Source organism: Falco biarmicus, chromosome 8 (genome assembly GCF_023638135.1).
Source record: "Falco biarmicus isolate bFalBia1 chromosome 8, bFalBia1.pri, whole genome shotgun sequence".
Lineage (NCBI taxonomy): Eukaryota > Metazoa > Chordata > Aves > Falconiformes > Falconidae > Falco > Falco biarmicus.
Window position 1 is genome coordinate 21167289 of NC_079295.1, and position 26126 is coordinate 21193414.

General features: G+C 39.9%; 1 protein-coding gene across 8 annotated transcripts in view; it reads left to right on the forward strand.

Annotated features, from left to right (window-relative positions):
* The first annotated feature begins 2083 nt into the window (after window positions 1–2083).
* Window positions 2084–26126, forward strand: part of LOC130154194 (neurabin-1-like) — a 43133-nt gene continuing 19090 nt past the window's right edge. For 2 of the 8 annotated variants that reach the window (XM_056350049.1, XM_056350051.1), the window contains exons 1-12: window positions 2084–2177; window positions 3082–4937; window positions 16823–16955; window positions 17439–17559; window positions 18051–18155; window positions 18334–18454; window positions 18936–19079; window positions 20925–20978; window positions 22788–23017; window positions 24533–24629; window positions 24711–24900; window positions 25652–25803. In XM_056350049.1, the coding sequence (XP_056206024.1) occupies window positions 3336–4937; window positions 16823–16955; window positions 17439–17559; window positions 18051–18155; window positions 18334–18454; window positions 18936–19079; window positions 20925–20978; window positions 22788–23017; window positions 24533–24629; window positions 24711–24900; window positions 25652–25803 (2949 nt within the window). In that variant the 5' untranslated portion in view covers window positions 2084–2177; window positions 3082–3335. Of the gene's footprint in view, window positions 2178–2223; window positions 2360–2473; window positions 2579–2887; window positions 4938–16822; window positions 16956–17438; window positions 17560–18050; window positions 18156–18333; window positions 18455–18935; window positions 19080–20924; window positions 20979–22787; window positions 23018–24532; window positions 24630–24710; window positions 24901–25651; window positions 25804–26126 lie in introns of those variants that run through there. The other 6 variants (XM_056350045.1, XM_056350050.1, XM_056350052.1 and 3 more) reach the window with 4 other exon arrangements.

Sequence of the window (26126 nt, forward strand, 5' to 3'; positions counted from 1 at the left end):
CCTCAGTAGCTGATTGAACAACTGAGTTTGCAGAAGTGTCCTCAATTTTATTTTTTTTCTTCTTCTTCTACTTACTTTTCTCTTTGTCTGTCTTCACTAGATTCATGCGTTCATATACTGCTACACTTTTTTCCTTTTTCCCCAAAAAGGTTTTGAGTTGCTAAGGTCCCACATGAAGCTGCTGTTTTTGAAATAAGCTTAAAGGACAACATATAGATGCTTCTTGCTCAATGCAAACCATCTGCTTACTCACTGTTGTTTCACCACCTTTCAAGGAAAACACCACGGCCTGAATGCGTAAGAGACACTTCCCAGGTTTTATTGCAGTTATTTGCTATGAGAAATCATAAACTACGTCACCTTCCTAGACTTTTTGCTCAAGTTCCAGAGGTCCTTACCTTGAATTCTTCTGATCTTTTAAATCATTGTTTCTGTAAACAATTCTATTATTTCTTTCCTATCAGTTCACCTAGAATGCAATTCAGAGTCTTTCCTCACTGGAAACTAATCAACCCTGATAAATATTGTCCTTCCTAAGCAGCATGGCTAGCCAAAATAACCTATATGTTTTCCTAGCTAGGATAGGAAATTGTAAGGAAATGAGTACTTTGATGAAATTAAACCGTTTTCAGGATCTGTAATTACAATTCCTGCTTCCTCAAGCATGGGACAATTCAAAACACAAGAATATCTTCCTGCGCCATCTTCTTTTGGCCAGTAAAAAGGGCTCTGACTTTCCTGGATGTGTTTAGAGATGCTTTGGGCTTTGTTATTACGTTGTTCCTGAGCTCTGACTAGGTTTTTTTGGAACCCTCTTCTAGGCACTGCCAGGCTCCCTGAGCGGTATGCAGAACATTCTCTGCCCGCAGTGTCCAAACTGCTGAGCAACCTTGTATTTTGGTCTGTGAAAGAAACTTTTGCTTACTATTTCTTGCAGCCCTGTTCATTGAAAAGTGGTGGTAAAGTCCTGCAATTTCAACCCAAATTACAAACACTATACGAAGGACTATCTCAGGAGCACGTGGGAGAGAGATCACCACTGCTTGTTCCAGGTAAGTCCTATGTGTTATTAAAATAAGAAGCATTTGTTGCTCTTACAGTGAAACAATCTGTATTAAGATTTCATTCAAAATGGTGTTTCCAACTGTATCCAAGACTAGCGGCAGGTCTCAGTGAAATGCTGTTGTCCCTGAGATGTTTGAAAACCCACAAGAAAGTCCCAACAAGTTTGTCCCTGCTTTGTATTAGAAAAACAAAGCATTAGAAAAATGTATCTATAACAAGATTTTATTTTTATTGCAAAATCATAATTAAGACTAATTTGAAACTGTATCATAGATTTTGAATCAAGCTGTGAAATATTCCAGGTATTGCGATTCCCAGTTAAGCCAAAGTCAATTGGGATGTCTCAGAGAATGCGTAAATATCACCATTGATTTGAGTAATAAACCAGTGAAACAATTATTTTCAAAGAGTTAAGTATTTAGACTTCTGAATAATTGTTACACAACCTGGTAATAACAGTTGCCTAATAACTGGTAACTACCAGTGCTCTTTAGCGCTCTCCTAATTATTTTGTGTGGTTTTCACGTACGCTCTGTGGGAATAGCTACACTGGAAGCCAGACGGTCACGCCAACCCTGCCTTGAACCGATCGATAGGCTGAAGCCAGCTCGTTATTTGGAGCGGCGAAGCAGACGCGCGCAGCCCTGCTTGTGGAGCCGCAGCTCCTGCTGCCCGAGGCTACCGACCGCGGGTGCGCGGTCAGCCGGCAGCGGCCCGGGCCGCGTGCCCGTGCTTGGGGTCGATGCCGGCCGGCGCCGGGGGCGTAGGAACGACGTGATTTTTCAAAGGAAGAGGAGGCGAAAGGCGCGCTCGGCGCTGCTGTGGCTCCCGCCTGTCAGAGCCTCGGCCGCGGCAGCCGCCGCTTTCCCTCCACGCGGGAGCCACGGCTGAGCCGGGGCTTTGAAAATGGCGCGCAGCTCCCCAACGCCGGCAGCTCGGTGCCCGCCGCCACCCCTCGGCGCCCAACATCCCCCGGCGGCGGGGCCGCTGAGCGGCGCCGCCCCGCCCCGCGCTGACGGCCGCCAGGGGGGCCCGGGCAGCCGCGGGCGGCCCCGCGCCCGCTCGCCTCCCCGACATGGTATCACCCGAAACCCGCATCCCGCCGCGGCGTGGTACGTCCCGGCGCGGGAGGCGCTTCCCCGGGGCCGGGCGCGCCCGCCGCCCCCCCCCGGCCCCGCGCTTCCCTCACGCGGCGAGGGACAAGGGCGCGCCCGCCGCTCCCTCCCTTTGTGTGCGAGCGAGGGAGCGCGCGCGGGCGGGCCCGGCACACAGCGCGCGGAGGGCGCCGAGCGGTGTGAGAGCCCCGGGCGGGCGGCGGCGGGAGCGCCGGGGGCGGGGGGGGTGGAGGTGGAGTGAGGAGCGCGGGGCGGCGGCGGCGGGGCGGGAGTGGGAGGGAGAGGGAGGGAAGGAAGGAGGGCGGCTGGCGGCGGCGGGTAACGATGGCGTGGTGTGCGCGGCCGCTGGGCGGCCGGGAGCGCTGAGGGGAAGGAGCCGGCGGGACCCCCGCCCCCAGGTAGGCTGGCTCGGAAAGTTTGGGGCGAGGTGCCGGGGCGGCTCCGCTGCGCGCCCCTCGGGGCCCGCCGCGCAGGGGCGCCGCCGCGGGGAAGCCCCAACTTGCGGCCGAAACTTGCGGCTCCCCCCTTCCGGGCAGCGGGGCCGCGCCCGGGCGCCTCCGTCCCGCCGAGCCGCGGCGCGGTCCGGCCCGGGCCCAGCCTCCCGCGGGCGGCAGGAAGGGCCGGGCGCTGCCCCCTCCCCCGCCGCCCGGCCCGGCCCGGGACGGCCGTTGGCGGGAGGGAGGGAGGGAGGGAGGGAGCGGCGGGGGGGGGCTGTCCGCCGCCGCCGCCGCATCCCCGCTGCAGCCGCCAGGTCGGTGCCGGGCGGGAGCAGCCGGGTCCCGGCGGACACAATGGGCTGTATCCCGCGGGGCGGCGGCGGGCGGCGTCTCCCTCCCCGAGTTTCGGATTCGTGTCACAGCCGGCTAGGCCCCGAGTGAACGCGGGCTGTGTCTCTCCGCAGATGGCTTCCCGCACGCCGCGGGCCGCGCTGGGATAACGCCCGATGCGGCCGCTGTCGCGCCGTGATTCCCCCCGCTCCCCGCGCACTGCCCTGCGCTCCGTTCCGGCGCCAGCGCGGCGGCTGGCCGAGTGAGAGCCTGCGCCTGGGATCCTCGGCGGGATCTGCTCTGCCTGCTGCTGGAGGGTGGAGGCTTTGTGCCTCGCCGTCGTCCTTCCCATTCTTCTTCAGGAGTCGAGGGGGCTTTCTCTCCGACGATGATGAAAACCGAAGGCAAAGGGGAAAGGACTTTAAGAAGTGCTTCTCCACACCGAAATGCCTACAAATCCGATTTCCATGCCATCAAATGCTCTTTCGATGGCGTAAACAATCCTGAATACACTTCCAACAAAACGGGCTTGCATCAGAAGCTGAGCACCTCTTCCAATGGAGGGGGAAACGACCCCCACAGTCGAGGCAGAGCTGCCACTTATGGCAATAGAGTACACAAGATCAAAAATATGTTTCTGCAAATGGGAGGCTCTTCTTCCACAGCATCTTGTGAAAGCAGCCCACCTGCTGAGACCAAATTAATCAGCCGGACCACAGCAGCAGAGTACGGACCTTCTCCAGGTAGCCCATCTTTCCTCATTGTCCAGAAAAACAATCTTCTCAATACCAGCACCAGCCCCTGCAGCAGTCCTGCAGATTCATTGTCAGTGCCTTCTGCTGCCGACAAGGTCATCCGTAGCAGTGATGAGGCAGACTTGGACAAAGTTGCCCTGGCGGAAAAGTTTTCGGAGACCAGGAAGCTATTTGAGCGAAATATAAAACAACGCAGCTCAGTAGACAGATACTCCCCCAGCAAATGTGAAAGAAGTGACGATAAGAGGAGACGCAGTTCAGCTTCTGATTGCAGCAGTGTGGTGGACCACTGCAGTTTTAATACAGAAGCGAGTCTTCCAATTGCGCTGGAGAAGGTTGAAAATCAAGGTGAGGAGTTAAAGCAGCAACATCCCAACAGTGGTTCCAAATCCTCCTTCCTGAATGCAGGGCCCATTTCTAGAAGGCTGGAAAGCTTTCTGGGTGACAGTGATACTGAAGAATCCAAAGAAATGTCCAAAAATTATAGTCCTCTGAATCAGGACCCTTTGAGAGGCCACCACAGTTTGGGTTCATCTGCTGTTGCTGAAGGATGTCCAGAGAAGGCTGCATCCACCAAAGTGCCTATGATTCTCAGAGACGAGATGAGCGAGGTGCTTGGGAAAGACAGAAGCGAGCAACTGGTACTTGAGAGAAGCCTGTGGGGTATGGGCACAGCAGAGGCTCAGCAGAGATCAGACAGTGTTCTCTCCCAGGTTTCCCCCACAGAGAGGAGCTGTGCAGAGCTGGTTGCACAAGATGAAACCTCAGGGCATGAAAAAGGTTTGGAGAAAGTTCGTGTTGGTCAAAAGGATCAGCCACTCAGATGTCAAGTACAGGAAGAGAAGAGGAGCGACTACTCTTTGGAAGTGGTAGAAGAGTTTACGGAAGGCGGTGAGACCAGTTGGGAGGAAGAAGGAGATGGGATGTCTGTGGAAGATGGTCCAGTTACACGAGCTTATGATGTAGAGCAAGAAGGGGATACTGAAGAGGAGCAAGTGGTGGAAAAGCGAAGCGGGAACTTCAGTGCTTTTGGAATAGAGAATGTAGCTTTTGATGATGGCAAGGATACAGAGCCAGAAAACCAAGGGCCTGAAGGCAAAGAAATTTTGGAGGGAGAGGAGGATGAGGATGATGAATATATGTATGACAGTGAATATGAGGAGTTTCCTGGACTTTCTGAAGAGGAAGATCCTGAGCCAGACCGAAAAGTTAAGTTCTCAACAGCCCCTATCAAGGTAAGTACATTTGAATTTTCTTTATTTTGTTGTTTTGCTGTGAAAAATACCCAGGAAATATATTCCTGTGGTGTTTTTTTTCAAAGCTTTAAAAACCATTAAAGTGTATGTTTATGGCTTATTTTCAAAACTGAGTAGAGATAAAATTTCTCTCTTGTTCAGAACATTTATAAATTACAAGTGATTTCTGAACCACAGCAGCTTCATAAGATAGCATAGTGAAACACGTGAGATTTTATTTTACTTACTGGACATTTTCAGGAGCAATAAGCTTTTAGTAATAGATATAAACGCATGACCTTTAATACTTGCCTTCATTTCTTTAAAATTGAGGCATTGCATTAGGAAGGATTTTTTCAGTTTTACTTTTTGTACAAAAGTTTTAAAAAAACCCAAATGAAACAAAACTGCCAATAACAAACCTTCAAATTCAACTCCAGATTTGTTTTCAGAATTGATTGAGAGAAAATACTAAATGACTGGTTGCTGTTGTTTGAGATTTTTTTTAATTCTGTCTAATGAATAACCATATACATGTTGTCAGGAGGGTTTTTATCTACTGGCTTGGTGAATGAGCTGTAGGAGCATTAACATGAGCGTTTTGGAGTTATGAAGTTGCAAAAGTAGAAGTTACAGGGCAGACTGGATAATGAGGAGTACTGTCAGTTACAGCACTAACAAACTAAAAAGGTTTAGGTGTCTGAATTTCCCTTGCCAAAGATACAAAGTCAGTCATTCCACAACTCGGACTGTGTTTCCTGTAGTCTCATTGCAGACTTAAGTGATTCTAGTCGCTCTTAAAGTTTGGGAGGAGAACTGGGAGATGCAGACCAGGACGGAATGGGAAACTGTCCAGGATTTCTCAAGCATACTTCTGTTCTTTTACTATTACATGAATGAAAAACATAATCTTCAATAAAGAGTTTTTATACTTTGATCATACAGAGTCAGGACTCACTTTTACAGATCAGAGGGATGTAAAAAAAATATGTTGACTCCTGTGCTTCCTGCAGCAGAGAGCTGCAAATTCCCAGTTTGCTAAATGCACACCAGTGCTGTACCCCAAAAATATTTTGGGTGTGGCAAAATACACGTTTTGTTGCATATGGGGGTTTTGTAGTCTCTCCTGACTTTATATGGCTTTCTTGTAGTTGATGCTGCTTTAGTGGTGTCCTGGAGCACTGAAAGCAAGAGTGCCACTGTTGGAAATTGCGTAATGAGCCTTGTGAGGCTGAGAGAGGGCCCGAGGGGCATCTGTCCATTTCCCCTTTCATTTGTGCACTGGGTATCTGAGGAAAGTGCCCTGTAGTGTCTCCTGTAAATGTGTGTTTGATTGAGTGATTGCTGGTTTCCTGCTGTAGGTAGGGTTTTACTGATCATTGCTGAAATCCTACTGAAGCAGTGGCCATAACAGACTTTTCCTGCCTTGTCTGTTACATCTATGCCAGACTTAGTTGAAATAATGAGTAGAAATCTGTGCCACCTGTGATGGAAGCTCTTGCTAGACGAAACTCACGTTTTGGTAACTAGCACTGTTTAGTTACAGCTGCTTCTCTGAAAGCCATGGAAACCAACCTGTACCAGATTATCAATTACACAATCAAGAGATGGACCATTAGTAGCAACTGTTAGTGGTTTTCCATTAGAAATAACATAGCTCTTGCCATAATGCTTCACTTGGATTGGCAGAATAAACTGTACTTCACAGTAGTATGGTCAGTGAACTTTCTTTTTAAGCCCCTAAAATTAAAGCTTGTGATACTTCCCTTTCTTTATCCCTTTTCAGTGAAACTTAGGACTTATCTTTCCTATAATGGGTATAGGATCTCTTTCTGTATGTCATTTTCAATAGCTTTTCCCCCTCTGTTCCTCGTGCATAAGCAATGATTTCTTTCTGCTTGTTTGCCTTTTTGTTTCATATTTTCTATGGTACTTGGTGGGAATTAGTCCTGGTAGATGGGTTTCAGCTTTTGTGCTCTGTACAATAAAGAATTCAAACATTTTTTGCACTTCCCCAATATCTTTTTTTAGTAATGTACCTTTAATATCTCATTAACTTTTTAGAAAGTCTCACTTTCACCTCACAGGAGGAAATACCCCTTTTGATTTCATGTGTAGATTTTAGTACATCTTAAATTGGAAAAGAAAAATCCTTAGTGGCAGCAAAAGAATATTCTTGGTCCTTACCGCATTTTAGAGTGGTGCCATAGTAGTGAGAAATGTATCCTAGTAGCTTGTTTTTTCAGCTTTATTTAGACTAGTAAGTTGGGCTGAAATGTGAGTGCCATTCCAGGCATCCACAGCCACTAGAGGAGATCTGTGTTTCTCCTCCTCTTAGATGCTCCAGAGAGAGGCCAGGCTGACCTTGGCATTCTTGCTGTTTTCCTGCTGCACCTCTCTAGGGATTATGAAGAAACCATCTCTGTCTTTTGCAGCTGCTGTTTAGCGGGTGTCTGGTAAGACTGGAAGAACTCAAAACATTCGGAAGGTGTTCTCAGGGTTCTGCAGTGATGGAACTCTGACCATTGTACTTGATATACCCAAAAGGGAAGTTGGATATATGAGTAGGTGATGGATATAACGTACACATGGGCACCCTAAAAAGTGTATTTGCGCTGTAGCTGCAAGGAGAACTTCAAAGTTTCTAGTCAGCTGTAAAATTGCCAAGGCTTTTGAGTAAAAGGAGGCTGTGGAGCTTCCAGGGATGTATAAGGTAGCTGACACTGTTAGTACCCCATCTGACCTGTGCTAGAGATCTGTAATTAATGGCTGACATCTGTAGCAGGGTTTAGGAACATAATTTCATCTGATAATCTCAAGAAAGATGGAACATAATTATGCAGATACTCCATTATTTTTTGTTGCCCTGTGCCTGTGAAAATAAGCTTTGATGAGACTTTTTAAAATAAATATTTCAATTCTGTAGAATCTGGTGATAAATGATGTGTGGGAAGATTTCTTACTTGCTGTGGGTGACCTGACTCTGTAAGTCCTGCTGCTGCTAGATCTCTGCAGACCTTAAGGAACATTGTGTTTCAGTTGCTTGTTTTCCCTACAGTAGTGAAGAGTGGTACTGTAGAGTTATTAGCAGAACTTCGTAGACTGGGTTTGTGTTATGTTACATGAGCTATTTTTAGTCTCTTGTTGCCATATATGAAGCCTGTAAGGAATGTAAAGCACACTCAGCTGTCCAAGGTATTTGCAAGGGAACTGAATTAGTCTGTCTTGAAGTTTTCTCAATAAACTGTGTAAACAATCAATATTACAGACAGTACAGATAACATCAGGTAACTGTGCTGTCATCCCTTTATATTTCACTTTGCTTTTGTAACCTAAAGATTGAACTCGCTTTCAATTATGTGATTACCTTGAAAGGCTTTAATTAACATAAATGTAATGACTGAGTACTGTTTGACATCTGTGATTTTGAAACTTTCCATTGGGAAAACAAATGCCTGTTTCCAAATTGACTTCTTGAGATGCTTTTACCTCAGACTGTGTCAAACTTTGTCTTCAAAACCTTTAATAGCATTGTGACTAACTTCTGCAATGATTTATGATCCTTAGAAATTCTGCAGCTCAGGTAAACTGAAAAGATAGTGCAGCTATTTGCTCCTCTAAGTCTGTTTAATTAGTAGTTACCAAGTTTATGTTGCGTGGGAGTGTCTGTTCCCAGCTTTTTGTGAATAATACTTCTTTTAAGATGATTAAGTCAAGAACACAGGTAAAAAAAAAAAAAAAAAAAAAAACAAAACAAACCCAAACCCAAACCTTCATAAAGGCTTTACTTTTATATTTGTCACAGTCAAGCAGAAGTTTTAACTTATTCTTAAATAAGGAAACTGAAAGCAGTTTCACGGCTTGTGTGTTGTCCTAACCAGCCAAGTATCAGCTGCTTCTGTCTTGCACAGCAGAATAGAGCTCTTTTATGTATAGCTGGGGCACTGTTCAGGCTGGCATACTCTTCAATCTTTTTAGTACAGAACTGCTTACTGTGGAAGTTAATGAAGCAGTAAATGAAGATATACTTGAATTGATCTCCTGTATAACAGCGTATCTGTAAATGCTGACCACTTCTAGGAGATGCACAATTTTTCTAGGTCAATGTGTAGTCTCCTGAACACTGTTTTAACAAAATGTTGCAGAGTAGTGCTTCAGCTTCATACATCTTCTCATTTTTGAACTGTAACTTGTAGACTTAGAATGTCAGACATGGAAAGAGATAGAAGATACACTAACTGATGGAAGATACCCAAACCCTGGAGTTTCTTCAGTAATTAAGGGAATTGATGACTGCATAAACGGACAATTGTTTTTCAGCCATTGGTCAAGCACTTCAGTAAAATACTGTTGTAGCATTAAGAAAGAAGTACGTGACACGGATGCAGGTTGATCTGGGAAAACAAGAGATCTATGTGAGAGTAGATTTAAGCAGAATTGACTTGTATGTGAGAAGTCATCTGCCTTTGTTTTTCTTGACCCAAATAATGTAAGTGTATTTCCATCCTGCTTTGTTTGGTATCTTTTGCGATGGCAATTTATTTGTTTATAACGCATAGATTTTAATTGTTTTGAAGCTCTGTTTATCACTTGCATCAACATTAAAACATTCTTATCTCAAATTTTCCACGGTACTTTTACTGAGTTTTCACAAAAAGTAACCCTGTTGTGTTCTGTCCGCATCTGAGAGTATGGCATTTCCAGCTGGTTAATTTCACAGTATGAGATGTTACATTAACTGAAGGAAGAAGGTACATATTTTCACACATGCTTTGTTATTTGTGGTTGGTTGGGGTTTTTTTGAGGAAATGCAATCTTTAAACTCTTACTAAAATTTCTTTCAGTATTCAGAATATTCAGAATATGAATATTTTCAGTAATTGATATTATTCAGACAATTCTCAAAACAATATTCAGACATGCCTTTCTGGTTTTTGTTATATTTTGATTCCGTGACCTTTGTTCCGTCCAGAAAGAAGCACTTTCAGCTCTAGATTTTTTGGCTTTTTTTTATCGTACATCTTCTGTTGTGATTCTTAGGAAATATTTGGTATGTGAGTTTTACAATGGTAGATTGTTTTGGTGCTTCAAGAGTCTTTGGATGAGAGTCCAGTGCCAGGATATGGGGCTTTAGAGCAGAAAGCTAAACCAGATCAGAAAAAGCAAATAATTTCTTTTTATATCCTGGCTCACTGCTGGAGCAGCTTGACTCTTTACGTTAAGATATTAACGTATTTCTTACGGAATTATTCCCTGGATGCAGTTATGTAACACAGTGGTTGCCCTGTTTGATGTACTTGATGATGCTGTCAAACTATAGATAAATAAGAGAACACGGAGGTTATGGATGTCAGGTGAGGTGACAGTGAGGATGACAGGCTATCACCTATCCATCCTCACTCCTTTTTCAGCCCCTCCAATTTCTAACTTCCTATCAGTTTCACCCAGATTTGACAGGAAGGGAGATAGATACTTTTCTAAAGGTATTTTCAGAATACTATTGGGCTTGGAAAAAAAATAGCACTTCTATCAGAGTTGCAGATTCATGCCCTTGTTAGTGGCAGGGCTGCAGCTTTAACTTAAGTTACTTCTTCTTTTTGACTTAATGTTAGCTGGTCTCTATGCATGTCCAAACTGTGCTGTATTGCTCTGAGAATAGCTATGGGGAACAGGAGGGAGGAAAGGGGCTGAATAGGAGGCACTTGAGGGTTTCATGGGAGATGTAGTCAGAACGAACACTGAGGAAGTGGCAAGGGTCAGCAAAGATAAGCAAGTTTGTAGGAGAGTTCATTAACTCAACAGTTAAACTGCTGAAAGATTCAGCATCTTTGTGATGATGATTCCTGTTATGAGCACTTGGGAATACTTAACCTAGGTTGATAAAGAATGAACAGGCAGTAGCTGAAACTTGTTTGTAGTTTACTTTTTGAGAAATGGAATAAATAAATTTTCCCTTTTCATATAATTCTAACATAGAAGGTGAACACTCAGAAGGACATCAGTAAAAAGGAGTGTGCATCTGTTCTACTTAGTTTGCAGTCTTGAGATCATGAAGGTGCAGTGTAGCAGAGGTTTTTTACAGGGTTCTTAGATCTTTATTGAGTAGTAAAGTATTATTCCAAAAGGCAACATGCAAATCCTTTAGGTTTATTTCTCAATCCCTTTTGCTCCATCACCCTCTGATGTGTCTTGATATAGTGAGATGATCCTCCTTTTCAGACCTGGGGTATTGATCATTGCTAGTGGCAGTATTACTGCAGGTTAGTTAATTGAGTTAGTCTGGTATGGCAAGGTTATTTTCTTGTTTCTTCTTACGGCCTTTAGAAAACAGCCAGGTGGGCTATTTTTGTGTTCGTTGTTACTCTTTTGAAGTTACTCATACCAGTTTGCTTGCTATTTAGATATGGTCAGGTCAAGATTTTTGTTTTGGTGAATACTAAAGAACTACGCCTATCTAATTCTTCTGGGTTGCCAGGCTTAAATTGGTGGTACCAAGACACTGTGAAGCTTATGTATGTTCATAATTGAATTTCTTTATATACAGTGTCTTTCAGGAGCCAAGATTTTTGCAGGTCCCCCTCTTAAGTGGTTTTGTGAGTAGTTTTTGCCTCTTCTATTTGGGATCCCTTTGTCAGTCAGAGAGCAGTGCCACTTCAGCTGAGAATGGTGGTGGAGTACAACCAGGTCACAGTGGAGCTCCAGTTCCATGGAGTGGATCAGCTGTCAACTTCTGCTCTGAAAGTTTGATATTTAATAAGATCAGTGTACCGAATCTGAATAGGTGCTTTTCTCTGTCTTCAGTATTTCTTTCACTGGTATTTAAAAGTAAAATACCTGATAGTGAAAGAGTGTTTCGTCTTCTGGAGCAGGTAGCTTAACCTGACTGAATCAGGTACCATGTTGTCTTGGCTTTCTAGCTAGCTCCAGTGCCTTTGCTGCTGCAGTGAAATACAGAACCAGAGAAAAAAATTATTGGTTTTATTGAGAATGAAGTAGAGAGTAGTGAGACTGGTAAAAGACCTGGTTGATGTGTGATGGAATTACCTGTATAAAGTTTTCTGTACTGTAGATACGAAGCAAGGTTGCACTGCCTTTGTGAACTGACTTGGTTGGGCGTTTTGATAAGCCATGCAAAGCTACAGGATGAAGTCCGTAAGTGTGCACAGCCTGCCTGTCCACCTGTTTGCTAACCAAAACGGCTCTATTGAGTGTAATGGCTTGTAATATTAACCTGTTTAACAGTTACTAACATTCTGTTATGGAATGTTAGTTATAAAGGATACTTTTCGAAGAAGACTGAAAGTGTAAGTGTTTAAAAAAAAAAAAAAACCCACCAAAACAACAACAAAACCCCCCTAAAACAACAACAACCAATGACGACGACAACAAAAAACCACACCAAAAAGCAAGGTGTTTCTGTTTGCTGATTAGAGGATTTTATAACATGAATTGACTTAAATCAGGTATAGTCACTTTTCACTTAAAATATAATAAGTAGTGGTAATAAAATAGTAACCATGTAGATCTCGGAAACAGAGGGAAGAGTGAGTAATGGTAACAAGATACCTACTTTAACTGGAGAGTACTATGAAGTGTACATTATACTTCAGTCCTACTGTGTGAAATGATTATTCATGTTTGCTTAGGCATTTCACAATTTGCCAGGCATTGCAAAGGCGATCAATTTGAAAAGCAGAAACTTTTCACTACTAGATAATTTCCCCTGAGCTGTAACCTGTGTTCTGAATATTTGGCGTGTTCAAAGTAAGAATTGTTTCAGAAGAAACGTGAACCAGCTGGTATAGTCCTTGCTGGGTGTCAGTAACACTGCAGTCCCTCTCTCAAGCTGCAAGGTGTTACTTCAGCTGCCTGTGCGAAGGGTTGTGAGGCTTTCCAGCCAAAACTGTGGTATTACATGAGAATTTTAAAGGGATGTTGATATTGCTTCCGTTCCAATTAGTTGGGAGCCTTTCTGGGCAGTTATTGATTCCTTAATCTTACTGTTTAATGACTTCTGTAATGTTCTGCTCTCGATCAGAGACAAACAAATCTGTCTACTAGAAATGAGTATGGGAGTGGAGGTCTTTGTGTCTTATGACTGTAGCAGTTTTATGTAAACACGTGGTAAATTAGTTGTTACCCTCTAACAAAATTAACATTCTGCTAAAACTAGCATAGTTCTTAAGTAGACCTTTTTATGTACTGCTAAGAGTTTGGATTAAGCAAGGTCATTGGTTTTCTGTGATAATGCTGTTTTCTGTGATAGCACTAAGTTGATACAATGGAGATATTTAATTCTGTATGGTAACAGGAACTAAGCGGTGGGATCTTTTAGACAGTAGGCTTTGTTGGTTTTTTTGGAGTGCTGATTCTGATAATGTTGATATTAGCATCTTCATAGAAGGAGGCAAACTGACTTTTGCATTCAAAAAGTGATTAATTTTCATGGTGCAGAGAGTGCTGTGTTTTTCTGTCTCCAAATAAATACATTTGCTGTCCAAGGACTGAGAATATATTTGAAAATTAACAGTTTAATGAAAATAATCCTTAAAAATTCAGCACTCTCTTATAACTTTTTTTGGATTCAAGTTATTTTTATTCATTCTGAAGAAAAGAGATCTTGAGCATAAAAATAAATTAGTTTTTCATAGCTTGACAGGGTCCAGAAGTTATTAATGCTAGATTAACCACCTAGATACATAGCAAGCTGTGGTAAAAAGCTTGTAAAACTCACATGGTTTCCACAGCAGAATTAATCTTGTTTCTCCTATGTTGAGACAATTAATTTGTGTTTGCTAAAGCATATCTTTCAAAAATATCACTTGCACACTAATAATTTTATGACCTCTGGCTAGCAGTGGCCTCGAAATAGTAAGATTAGAATTTCTTTTGTCCCTAGTGTGATTCAATGACTAAACCCCAGCAGACACAGCACAGGGATGAACTGTTTAGCTTTCTCATCAATCTTCTAAACTGTGTAACTTGTAACTTACATTATTTATTATCCACATTTTAACTGTGTTTAATGTTACTTTTGCTACTTGGCAAGAACAACTTGCTGAGCAGTTCTGTGTTTTCTGTATTAGTAGCAACAATTTTACTGTTTCAGTCTCAAAAAATGAATAGCACGTTAGGATTCCTGTACACATTGTGTACATGTACACAATGAAAATTTCTGTCTTTTGCCCTTGACTCTTTGGCCGTATTTTTTTTAGTGTGCTCTTGCTTTTCTTTTTGTTATAGCAGTGTTTGGCTTCTGGTTATATATCAGTTTTGCTTTTCCTCTTTTCTTTGTAAATATGTGTTTTTCCTCAAAATTAGGGGTTTTTTTTGGGGGGGGGGGGGGTGGGCGGAGGAGTGGTCTTACTATTTCAAAGTGGATCTGTCTTGTCTTAATTGTGAGGTTATGGTTTTTAGAATATTACCTGAATGTTCTCACACACTTGCCATCTGTCACTTTAAGAGAAAAGTATGTATTTATTCCCTTAGTGGATTAGTCAGAATTGATTTCAGGTAGGTTTTTCTTAAAAAGTTAGTGTGCACAAATATTAGCAGTCTTCATTTGCATAGATATGTTTATGCTGTTGTTTTATGAATAACAATTATAAACATCACTGGAATCTAAGCCACCACTAGTTTTAAATTCTGTGATCCACTCCCAGCAGATGATCAATTCCTGTGATCAGTTTTGTGTCAAAATGGGCAAATTCCACGAGACTCTCAAGTACAATGCTATTACTTCCAAGCTGGAAAACTATTGAATAATTTTTAGACATTCCAGAAGTATTATATTGCTGGCAGCCTAAGATTTGAAGTATATGTAACGATGGTATGATGGTGCAACTTTGCTTCCCCAAAATTTCCAGCACTTTATAAACGGTTGTATAAGGAACTGGTCATCCCTTTGCTGATGTAATTCTTCAGTAGATAGTGACTATTTGCATAATCTTCTGCTTGGTGAGTTAGACCACTGAGTTAAGAATCAGGAAAATACAGTTGTTGGTGTCTCCAAAATGAACTGCTACCATCTTCCACATTTTGTTCATTCAGCTGTTAGATAGTTAGTGATCTTTAACATTTTAGTTGTATTATTAACACTAGATCATATGCACACTTATAAATAAGCAAACTTCTTTTTTTTCATGCCAGTATTTTATTTGTTCTCCAGAACTCAAATAGTCTCATTAACAAGTTATCATTTGTCCGTTCGTGAACTTCCTTTTTATTATTACTATTAAATTATACTTATTATAACTTGACTATATTTTTAGAGAGATTGATTTTTTTGTTGGGATGGAAAGGAACCGAACTAGACTGGTCTTGTTCCAAAGGGAGAATAGTGCTTCATTAAATGCTTCGGCTTCATATCCTATTTACTGTTTTGGCCGGGTAGGGACGGAGATTAATTTGAAGAACTTGGCCACCTTTTTTCTGATATTGATAAAGTAAGGGTACTTGAGACCATTTGGTTAGCTTTTTTTGTCTATATTTTTCTGTAAAGTTTATGGAAGGCAGATACTGTAAGTGCAGCCCTTGTTGTCTTTGTGTCCATTTGTTGCCTACTGGTATCTGCATGATAGTCCAAAGGAGTTTATTTACCTTTATGCAAGACATAGGAAGAGAAAATTTTCAGAAAGGTTCTTTTATTGGGAGAAATATAAGACTTCTGAGAGTGGGTTTCTTCCTTCCCTTTCAGCCCAGTGGATCTAATCTTCTTTACTTACTAGACTGCTGTATGGCCATGCCATGTTTCTGGAGTAGTTGTTTTGCAAGATTTGGCAAAGAGTTTGTGAAACTGTTCTTCAGCTATAGCCTGGAGGTGAAGCAGTAAGCTCCCCATGGGAAATACTGAGTTATATTAATTGCTTTTTGGTAATCTGTGTCAATAACCATTTTCCTGTGTCTGAGGCTACTGCCATGCAGAGCTAACACCATATACTAGTGGATGTAAATTCACTGGGAAATTTTTTATTACATCTGGTTACAGTTCTGTCTTACTTAAATGATTGCAGTTACCTGTCTAGGATGTCTTAGTGGGAAAATGCAAAAGTTGCAAAAATTTAGTAGGCCAGTGTAAGTTAACTTTGTGTTCTTGATAAGGGAGACGGCTGCTGCAGCTGCAGTCCATAACTGTTTTCTCTCTTACAGCGATGTTGAGTAAAACACTCAGTGCCTGCAAAAACTAAAGCAGATAAACCTTGTTTTTCAGATAAATGGGGATGTGTGTGTATATTATTCTTTCTTTTTTTTTCTAACTTATGAATTTAAGTACCATTAATGAACATGATGATAAGGGAAATTACTGTTATATGTAGCACATTTTTTCTTTCTAGATTTCTGTCTTAATTCATGTTGTTTGTTTATCTTTTTATTTTTAACAATTCAGAAAATCAGCTGGAGTGATTACTAAAAATAGTAATGTATGTAACAAGGCATTTCCTTTTCCTGGGAAACTGTCTGATTCCCTTGCAAAATCAGAAAACTACATCTGTTTGAAGCACTGGGATTGGCAGATGGTGTGGGGGGAGGGAAGAAGAGAGGAGGAAGGATTTGGGGGAATGTAGTCCTTAAAAAAAAAAAAAAAAAAAAAAAAAAGTCACTATATCAAAGAGATGATGAGTGATTTCCTTGACTGATTTTTTTAACTATTTGGTGCATTTACAACACAAAAAATCTTGAAGGAATTGTTTTGAAGCTTTTATAACAGTACTTCTGTGCAAGTTGGAAACTGTCTTACAGCAGCAGTATTTATTAAATTGATGGTTGTTCATAAACAGGATCTCTAAAAATACCACTTCAATTTCCGTACTGATTTTCTTTCAATTATATCGTGTTTGGAAGGGGGTGGGAAAGCACTAAAAAAAGTCTTCTGTTACCTTTCTTAGGTCTTCAGTACTTACTCAAATGAAGACTATGATAGACGTAATGAAGAAGTTGACCCTGTGGCAGCCTCAGCTGAGTATGAACTTGAGAAAAGGGTGGAAAAAATGGAAGTGTTTCCTGTGGAAATTGAAAAAGGTGCAAATCAAACCTTGAACATTTGCAAGAGATACTATGCAGAGAAAAGATAAAACAATTTTAAACTGTGATTTCCCTGAACTTAGGTCTTAAATTTTTGAATGTGTGTTCAGGCTTCCATTTGTGGCTAGTTCTGTTGAATTCAGTGAACGTTAACTGGATAGGACTCTACCAAGTGCAAATTGTCATACTTAATTGAAGTTAGGAAGACTGCAATACTGAGTGACAGTCTCCACGAAAATATATGCAATGCATGCATCATACTGACTCCTCCAGATAGCATGAAGCTTTGAATCTAATGGGCAGTCATAACTACAGAACAAAAAGGCTTTAAGTAGTATCTAGAGAACATGTTGTCATCTTTTTTTTTTAAAGTGAATTTTCCCATCTTTTGTGTGGAAGGACTTGGAATGCTTTGAAACTGCTCACTAAAGTGTTACGTCTTGTGTTATACAGCTAATGTTAGATTTTTGAATCCCTTAGGTGACAGTGGTCTGGGCATCAGTATTATTGGAATGGGAGTTGGTGCTGATCAGGGACTGGAAAAACTAGGTATTTTTGTAAAAACAATAACAGATGGTGGAGCTGCTCAGAGAGATGGACGGTGAGTTTTTCATTGAATTGAATTTGCTTTTCACAAATTTCTAACTGAGCCAAATTGTTTTCATTGAATATGCTAAATAAAAAGTACAAAAGCTGAATGCAGTGAATAAATATTACATTACTGCTTTATGTTAATTTTTCATGAAACAGGATTTTATTTAATATAGGACATTTTTTCAAAATAAGCATACAGCATATATGAGAAAAGCTTAGAATGTGCCCATGTGTAAAAGTGCCACAAAATCATGTTGACACCCCAGGACGCGAATCACTGCAAATAGTATGCAAAATACTAAGGCAAATACTGTGTAAATTTTATTTGGTGATCTGTGTAGTAACAGAGCAAGAGATTGTTTCTAAGCAATTATTTCTTGGGACTCAGAATTTCTCTTTATAAATTGTAGTGAGTTTTAAGTGATACTTCCTGTGTCAAAAATCTGTCAAGCCAAAGTGTCTGTTGACCAGATAGTTAAGCATTTATTTGTTTTGCAGAATTCAAGTAAATGATCAGATTGTTGAGGTTGATGGCATAAGTCTAGTGGGAGTTACTCAGTTCTTTGCAGCCACTGTATTAAAAAACACCAAAGGAACAGTGAGGTATGTATGTCCTCTACAAAATAATACTTTATTTTTGTCTTTTTTCATTAATGGAGAATACAAAACCATAATATGGAAGTTTCACAAAGATGTTGTTAAAGGCAACAGGATGGTAAACTTAATTTCTTAAGAATATCTTGAGCTTTTTGCTGCAGGGTAATTTCTTTTTCTTCTGTAGGTTTCTAATTGGGAGAGAGAAGCCAGGGACTCAGAGTGAAGTAGCCCGCCTCATTAGTGAGACTTTAGAGCAAGAGAGATGTCTGTATGAGCAGCACTATGGTCATGATGATACAGAGCAGGTAAAACGTCATACATACTTAAATATTTTTAAAATAATGTGATTACCATTACATGTAATAACTTCTGCAAATGGAATAAATGTGTTTTGAATCAAATGGAAGCAAAAAAAGGGTAAAAAGGGCAGCTTGCTAAAAAGAGAAAATGAAAACTTCATACACTACTGTACTCTTATCAAGGCATATGATTATCACTACTACTATACTTCCAATTTATCAATAATCCAAAAGACGTTTTAAAGTATCGGCTGTGCATGATTGTTTTGTATATGGCTTACTTGGCTCTCTTTTGTGTAACTTTGATGACAGTGTTTGCAAGTCATCTTTGAAACTTAGTGTAGGTATGAGAAACTAAAAAGGAGTAGTAAGTGGTGGACAAGTTTTGCAACAGTTTGGATTCCTTGATTATGTGCTTTTGTTATTACTGCTACCATAATGCAAAGTATGTGTGTTACAGAAAGTCATTATTTTCCCATCTTGTCAGGATGATGACTATGATGATGATGATGATACATATGAGTCGCATTTACATGGAAAATCTGTAGAAGTTTTTGATCTTCCTGAAAATGAAGATATTGGTTTACCATTGGATATGGATTCAGCACAATCTCTTCTTAAATTTAAAGAGGTATGATAGCAGTTTCTTAAATATTTTTTGTGGTGCACTAGGGAGCATCTGAACCTTATAAGATTGAAATATAATCTCCTTCATGTCCCCCTCACTGTGGTTTTGGGTTTGTTTTCCCAGCATCGCCAATAAATATATCTGGTAAATGTCCCTTGAATTGTAGGTCGTCTTTAATTTTCTGATCCCAGCCTCCCTGTGCATATTTATAATATCTGGCCCTTTGATTTAAATTAAATTAAAAAAAAAGCCCTTGATATTAGAACCCAACACCACCTCCCTCCTTGTGATGTCTGAACATTGCATTAAATAGATGTGATGCTTCTCTTCATTGTCTTTGGCCCATTGGACTTTGCATTTATTTGTTGCATAGTAGAATGGCTTTAGCTGGGAGGGGGAGCATGGGAGAACAGGTATGCCCATTCTGAATGGTCTTGAGTGTTGTGGTTAGATCTTCTTCAGGAAGACAAGAAAAACACATCTAATCTTCTACTCTGTTTCTTGCCCTGAGGTCTTCTGGAAAATGTCTGTGTATATAAAAGCACTTGATCTGTAGATAGGCAAGTTTTTGGCTTGGAGGTTTTTTTTCAGGTGGTCCCTTCTGGAGTTTGTTATGGTGTACTTCTTGGAAGTAATGAATTCGTAAACCCAATAGGCCGTTCCAGACTGTGAATCCCAAATTAATATAATTGGAAAATCTGGTTCCCTTTCCCCAAGGTTTTTTATGAAGTAATAGTTTGCGTTATACAGGTCTGTGGAATTTAGTCAGGGATTTAAGTGGTGCAGTCTTTGGCCTTTAGGGGTCTGGGCAGCTTTGGTAGATTTAAGTCCCTGTTAGTTTCACTCTGGAGGAGAGAAATACACTGCAAAGAAACTGTTTCATCAGATGCCATTTGTGCATACATCAGCTTATTTTTGTAAAGGATCAGTATTCTGTGGACCTCCTTAAGTTTGCTCTCTTGATAACACTGATGATGTCCTTGAGAAAGTTGAAATTTCAGGCTGTTGATCACTAGAGAACATTTATGGTTTCTCTAGGTTAGGAAGCATAGCAGCAGGCTACAGCATCTCGTAAGTGCTGTGTTTACTTGGGATACAATTAAATTCTCAGCTAGAATCATTACTATACTGTTACTAACATAATCTAAACAAAGGATAGTAATGAATTCATTTGTTTTAATGTGTTTGGTGCACTATGCCTTGCCAAAAAAAAAAAAATAATCCCCCTAGGGTTGCAGATGGAAAGTGAGATACAAGAAATAACTATAGTTGTCAAAAATTGTGCTTTTGCACTCATGTTCTGTTTTCTTAATATATGTTAACGATTATCTTTGCATTTGACTAGGATATAGCTTTTATGCATTTCTAATAATCCTCTGAAAATATATGGTGTAAACTACAAGGCTTAATTTTAAAACAAAGCCAGTACATTTATTTGTAAGTTCCAATAAGTAAAAATATTTAGCACTGTTAAATTTTTACTTGATTCTGTGTACCAGTTGTCATCGTAAGTGCATTGCTGTCTTTTCATGTTCGTGACATGTTGAAACATTTGTTTTAACCTACTCACTTTTCTGAATGCATAGACAACAATGGGGGATTTTTAACTATAGGTGGTTGTGTACTGATTTTTGTAACAAATAGAATACTGTGGAACTTCTGGGGGGTTTAATTTGAATTCAGCTTTTTTTTAAAAAAAAAGCTCATGATCAGTTCTTCTGTAATTGACAAATAAGTTGACTATGCTACTGTAAAAATGGTTTGAGGAAGAAGGGAATCGTGGACAAATAATTCAAACTACTGTTTCAAGTGACATTTTGTGTATGCTCATACAATTTTTTGTTGCAGCTGCAATTAAAGCATGCAGTAACAATAGCTGAAGTGAATCAACTGAAGGAGAAAGTAAGTTTTCAAAGAATCTTATAATTTGGTGATGTGGGGTTTGTTTGGGGTTTTTCGTTATTTTTTTTATTTCTAACTATGAATTTTACCAAGAATAGGCAGAATGCAGAAGGCATCAATCTGATTTAGGCCTCAGGCTCTATGTACTCTGTGCTATGCTAGACAGGCATCTCTGAACTGAAGAGCTGTGCTCAAATTAAACAAACAAACAAAAAACCCCACCACAGAACAAATAAAGCCCCAACCCCAAAATCCCCCCTGTGCCATTATAAAATGAATGCTTCAATATTACTGCTTAGAGTAGAAGTGAATATAGCGGAGTATTGTATGAAACAAGCTCCTGAACAAATAAGAGAACGTTTTCAGCAGACAGAACTTGTCTTACTTGAATGTAGATTTAGCCCTTACAGACAGTGGTTAGTGGTTGACTTTCTGTTAGCAGAAAGTTATTTCTGTTACCTTGTTTCCCCTCTTTCTCTCCTCAAATTTCTGACCTGCTTTGGGGAGAGCATGATTTCCAGTTGGGGGTTTTGGTTTTTTGTCTTGTTTTTTTTTTGTTGGCTTTTTTTTTTTTAATTGTTCAACACTTCTATTTTCTCTGAGAAAGGATTTCTTGTTCTTTTTGCTGCTTTTTTCCACTGATGGAGATCTGTGCATGGCCTTTTTCTGGAAATATTTGTTGTAGGTGAGCAGCTTCTTCTATTCCATTGCCCTTCTGTGTTGCCTTGCTGAGAAATGCGTACCCTAGGCCATGTTGCAGCGGATTGCTGGAGGCAGGTAGCAAGTGGTGAGGAGATAGTGCTTCAGACTGCAGTAATCTTGAATAACAGTATCTGTTGGGGTTTATTCTTGCACTCTGCAAATGTTCAGAGCCTCAGGTGTAGAGAGGCAAGGCAGCCAACATGATCTTATGATAGCTTTGCTTTTGGTCTCTGACAGTGCCCCTCCTCCTTGCAGTATTCTTGAAATTTGGCCCAACTGGATTGCTAAAAAAAATGATGTTCAAAATGTTGGTGTCCCATCTTGGTGCCCCATTTACAATTCAAGAAATTCTTGGTCCTTTCAACGTCTCTGTTCCATCAGCAGATGATGTTAACTGGCTTCAAAAGCAGTGATTTCCTCAGTGTAAATGGTGTCCCCAAAGAAGGAGACGTGGACAAACTAAGTGGTATTCTGCCTTCTTGCTCCTCCAAGGCCTGGAGAACTTCATATGTTAACATTCCCTTTTATAATGTGGCTGCTGTCAAACTGAAGGGGCCCCATCCCTTTCTTCTGTTGAGGGAATGTTTGGCATTTTTATACATTAGCCCCAGAAGAGCAAACCATAGGTACGTCATAATTTATTGGAAAGACCAGTGCCTTATAAAGTAGCAGGGGAAGATCAACTCATTAGCTTTATTCAAAAAGCTATTGGTAACATAGTGGTAGGACAGTGAGCTTGTCTTATACAGGTTAAGATTCTGTATCTCTGGTTGCTTTTGAAGGTAAACAAAATAGGTCCCTCCAGAGGTATTAAGATCTTGAACAAGTCAACATAAGCTAACAATAAAGGTCTTATTCATTTTATCTCTTTAAAAAGAAGTAGTACAAATGAGGAAGTAGTAAAAGACTCTTAGGTTTGAGTTCTAAACCTGCTTGGACTAGCAAGGGTTCAAAGAGTTGATAAGATTTCTTTAAAAGTTTGGTGTCTTGTTTTAATATTACTGATAAGTATTTAATTGTTATGAGCTATTCTTTACTTAAACATGTATAAACAGCTGGGTTTTATTTCATCTTTTATTTTAATTGCTTAAGTATTAATCTTTTCAGTTAAAAATCGTTGAAGCAGAAAAAAATGAATGGAAACTGAGTCGAGCCCAACTTCAGCAAAACTTAGATGAAAGCAAAGAGAAAATTAAAAAGTTAGAGATGTACTGGTTAGAGGCACAGAGTTTATGCAAAACAGTAAACGAGCGTCTTAAAGAAACTCAAGAACAATGTGATGCCCTTGAAAAGAAATACAACAAGGCCAAGAAATTGCTTAAAGATTACCAACAAAAGTAAGTACCCCAAAGTACCAGGTCTGTATTTCTTGCTTGTATGTTTTGTACATTATGGGGAAAACTGACAACAGTACCTAGGGTTAGGATTTGCTTAACACCCTTTTTTCGTTTGTCAGAGCTTAGGGAAGCAGTGGGCTATACATGCTGAATTCTTCCATACCGTAAGTGACCAGCTTCTGGAAAGGTTCTTCAAAAATTTTGCTGCTGCTTTTGTTTCTAAGCTTAGGAAAAATATCTAATATTTCAATAAAAAATTTTAAAAATAACTCAGTTAAGAAACTGTAATGCATCTATACTTTCAGAATGTCTGCTTGCAGTTTGGCAATGTTGCTGTTTGTGAAAAACCCACTTAACAGGCTTAAATGTTCCAGATAGGGTAGGCATCAAAGGATATATAATGAGCCAGATACACTGAGTTAGGAGTTATATCTTTTAGGGGGAGTAAAAGGAATTCTGAGAAAAATTGGAGTTTGGGATATGTATCTAGCACATCAAAATGTCAGCACAAAACCAGTATCTTCAATCTGTTAACAGGTTTGGGTTTTTGGTAGGGGTAATGCTGCTTATTAGATATACTTGTGTAAGCCTTGCACACTGGTGTCATGCGATTGTGTCTGTTTGTCCTGCCTTCTTTCTTCTTGGCTAAACAAGAGCTAATTGCTAAATACTTGTATAAGTGTCTTGATATTGCGAACCCAACGGTTACTTTTGATAGTTACTGTAAGTGTATACATTTCTTGTCCCCTATTTCTATTTATGCTACTTACTGTTAGACAGTTAGCATGATTTTTTGCTTTGTAGTCCACATCCAGAAATATTACTATTCACAAGGCAATTTTGTGCTGTTTGGTGAGCTTTGTAAAGGTCTTGTTTTCCCTCTCCTCCCAAGCTTATCTGCATGGAAGTCCACTGCATGGAAGATGACTGCTAACACTAGTTTCCATTTCCTCACTGTTTAGCAAGTTCTCATTACTCCTTTGACTGTCCCTGAAGATTTTGCGTTTTGTGTAGATGTACACATTTCTGGTCCCGTATCTGACTTGCAGGAAAAGCAGCTTCTGTTTTTGTTTCCTCCTTGTAAGTGTTTCTTGTAAAACCCAACCGTTGCAGTTTCTGTGGGATGAACCAAGCAGAAACTTGAAATGCAATTTACTTTCCTACAAAGTGTTTTACCGTAGCTTTTGGAAGGAGAATACTGTTCGTGCACGTATCTTTGTGGAAGAGAGTAAGATGTAATGACTGGTGTTGTGTGTATGTCTCATGCTTTTCAGCTCAGAGTAAAATATAGTATCATATGTATTTCTTTTTGAGGACCATAGAAGCATAAAAAATACATAGGTTGTTTTGTGATGTTACAAGATTAATGAATCAATTATACCTTACAGACTGATATTTTTTGATGTTTACTAACAGAATGCTTTTTAGTAAATGTAACTGTGCATATTTCTATTCTATGTGATTTTCTACATTTCTATATATTACTGTTTCATATATACAAATATATTTCACCAGAGAAATAGAATTCATGAAAAAAGAGGAGAATCATTCGAGGCTGCTTGAAGAGAGAGACCAGGAATATGCAGGACAGCTGAAAATACATCAGGAAAAAGTAAAGTAGTGTTATATTTTTGAAATAAACTCCTGCATTCTTGGAGAGTTGTATCTCAATTCTGAATTTTAATTCTTGCAGATTTCAGAGCTTGAAAGTAAATTAAAAGTATATGAGAGAATGCCATATATGTTTGGAGGTGGCAGTTTATTGGAAGATGGTTATCAAAGTCCAGGCCAATATAATGAACAGTCAAAGATAAGAGAAGAAAATGAGAAAGAAACTGAATCAACAGAAGAAAGACTAAATTCTTCAGATATGTTGATTTCTGGTAAGTAGGTTGTAGGATTTTTGATTTGCATTTAACAAAAATTAGGAGTAGTTATGTGTAGTGGCTTTTTCACTGTTAGAAGTAGTTAAGTGTTTGCTGTTTCCTGCTGACTGGGTAAATGTTTGACCTGAGCCAGTGTGGATTTTGTTGTTCAGGTCCCTGCATGTTTTCAGTATTGTAATAGTGTATTTCTGAAGTGCTGTAGGGAAGAAGTAGTAAATGGAGAGACATCCATCTTCACTGTTCCTCAGATTATTTAATAATGAAAACGATAATGTTAGTGGGACCAAAACACTGAGATACGTCAGACTTACACCAGAGCTTGCTATGATTTTTTTTATTTGTCTTGTGATTTTATGCCCAGATACAAAATATCAGATGGTGTTTCAGTTAAGAAGCATACTCTAAAAAGTTTTGGTAGATGTTTATGTACTTCGTAAAAAGTTTCTATCTTAAAGAACAAATATAGGAACAAATATAGGGCACAAATTCTTATCTATTTGAGAATAAAACTCAGTTTTCAAGCCATAATACAATTATTTCCTGATGGATTTTTTTTTTTTAATTGAATAAATCGGGTAGAAATTAGAAATTGCTGTCACAGTATGTTAAAATATTGTTGTATTATATAAACCTGTATTTTTCATATAGTAATGATTAACAGGTAGAATAATTCTGATTTAACTTCTGAATATTCTTCTAGACCTTGCATATCAAGCTTTTTTTGTTTAAAAGTACATACTTGTTGCAGATTTTGATGCTTTTGTTGGGGATACTCCCAGATTAGACACCAGTGCCCACAAAGCAAAAGCTCAGCTTGCTTTGAAAGTAAAACGCCAGCCACCTTCTCGATCGAAGCTGAAAGAATCTCTTGGAGCTGGACAACAGACTGCAAATCTACAGGTACTGATATTGGTAGATAATTACACATTCAGGAGCCTGAATGTATGTTCGGTTTTATCTGTGTTTGCAATTGCAATTGTTGTCCATGCTTCGTTCAGACTGTGCCAAAGCATCATATTTTTATGCTGTATCAAGTGAAAAAAAAGTGTTCGGGTTCATACCACATATGTGACCTCTGACATGTTCTTTGTGGCACAGTTTATCTGAAGTTAGCAAAATAGTATGCAAGCTTGTTGTATTCTACTTGCTGAAAGATTTTGATATGGTGACAGTGGTATGTTGTAAAATGTGCTTACCTATCTTAGAATTCCTTAATCTGAAAC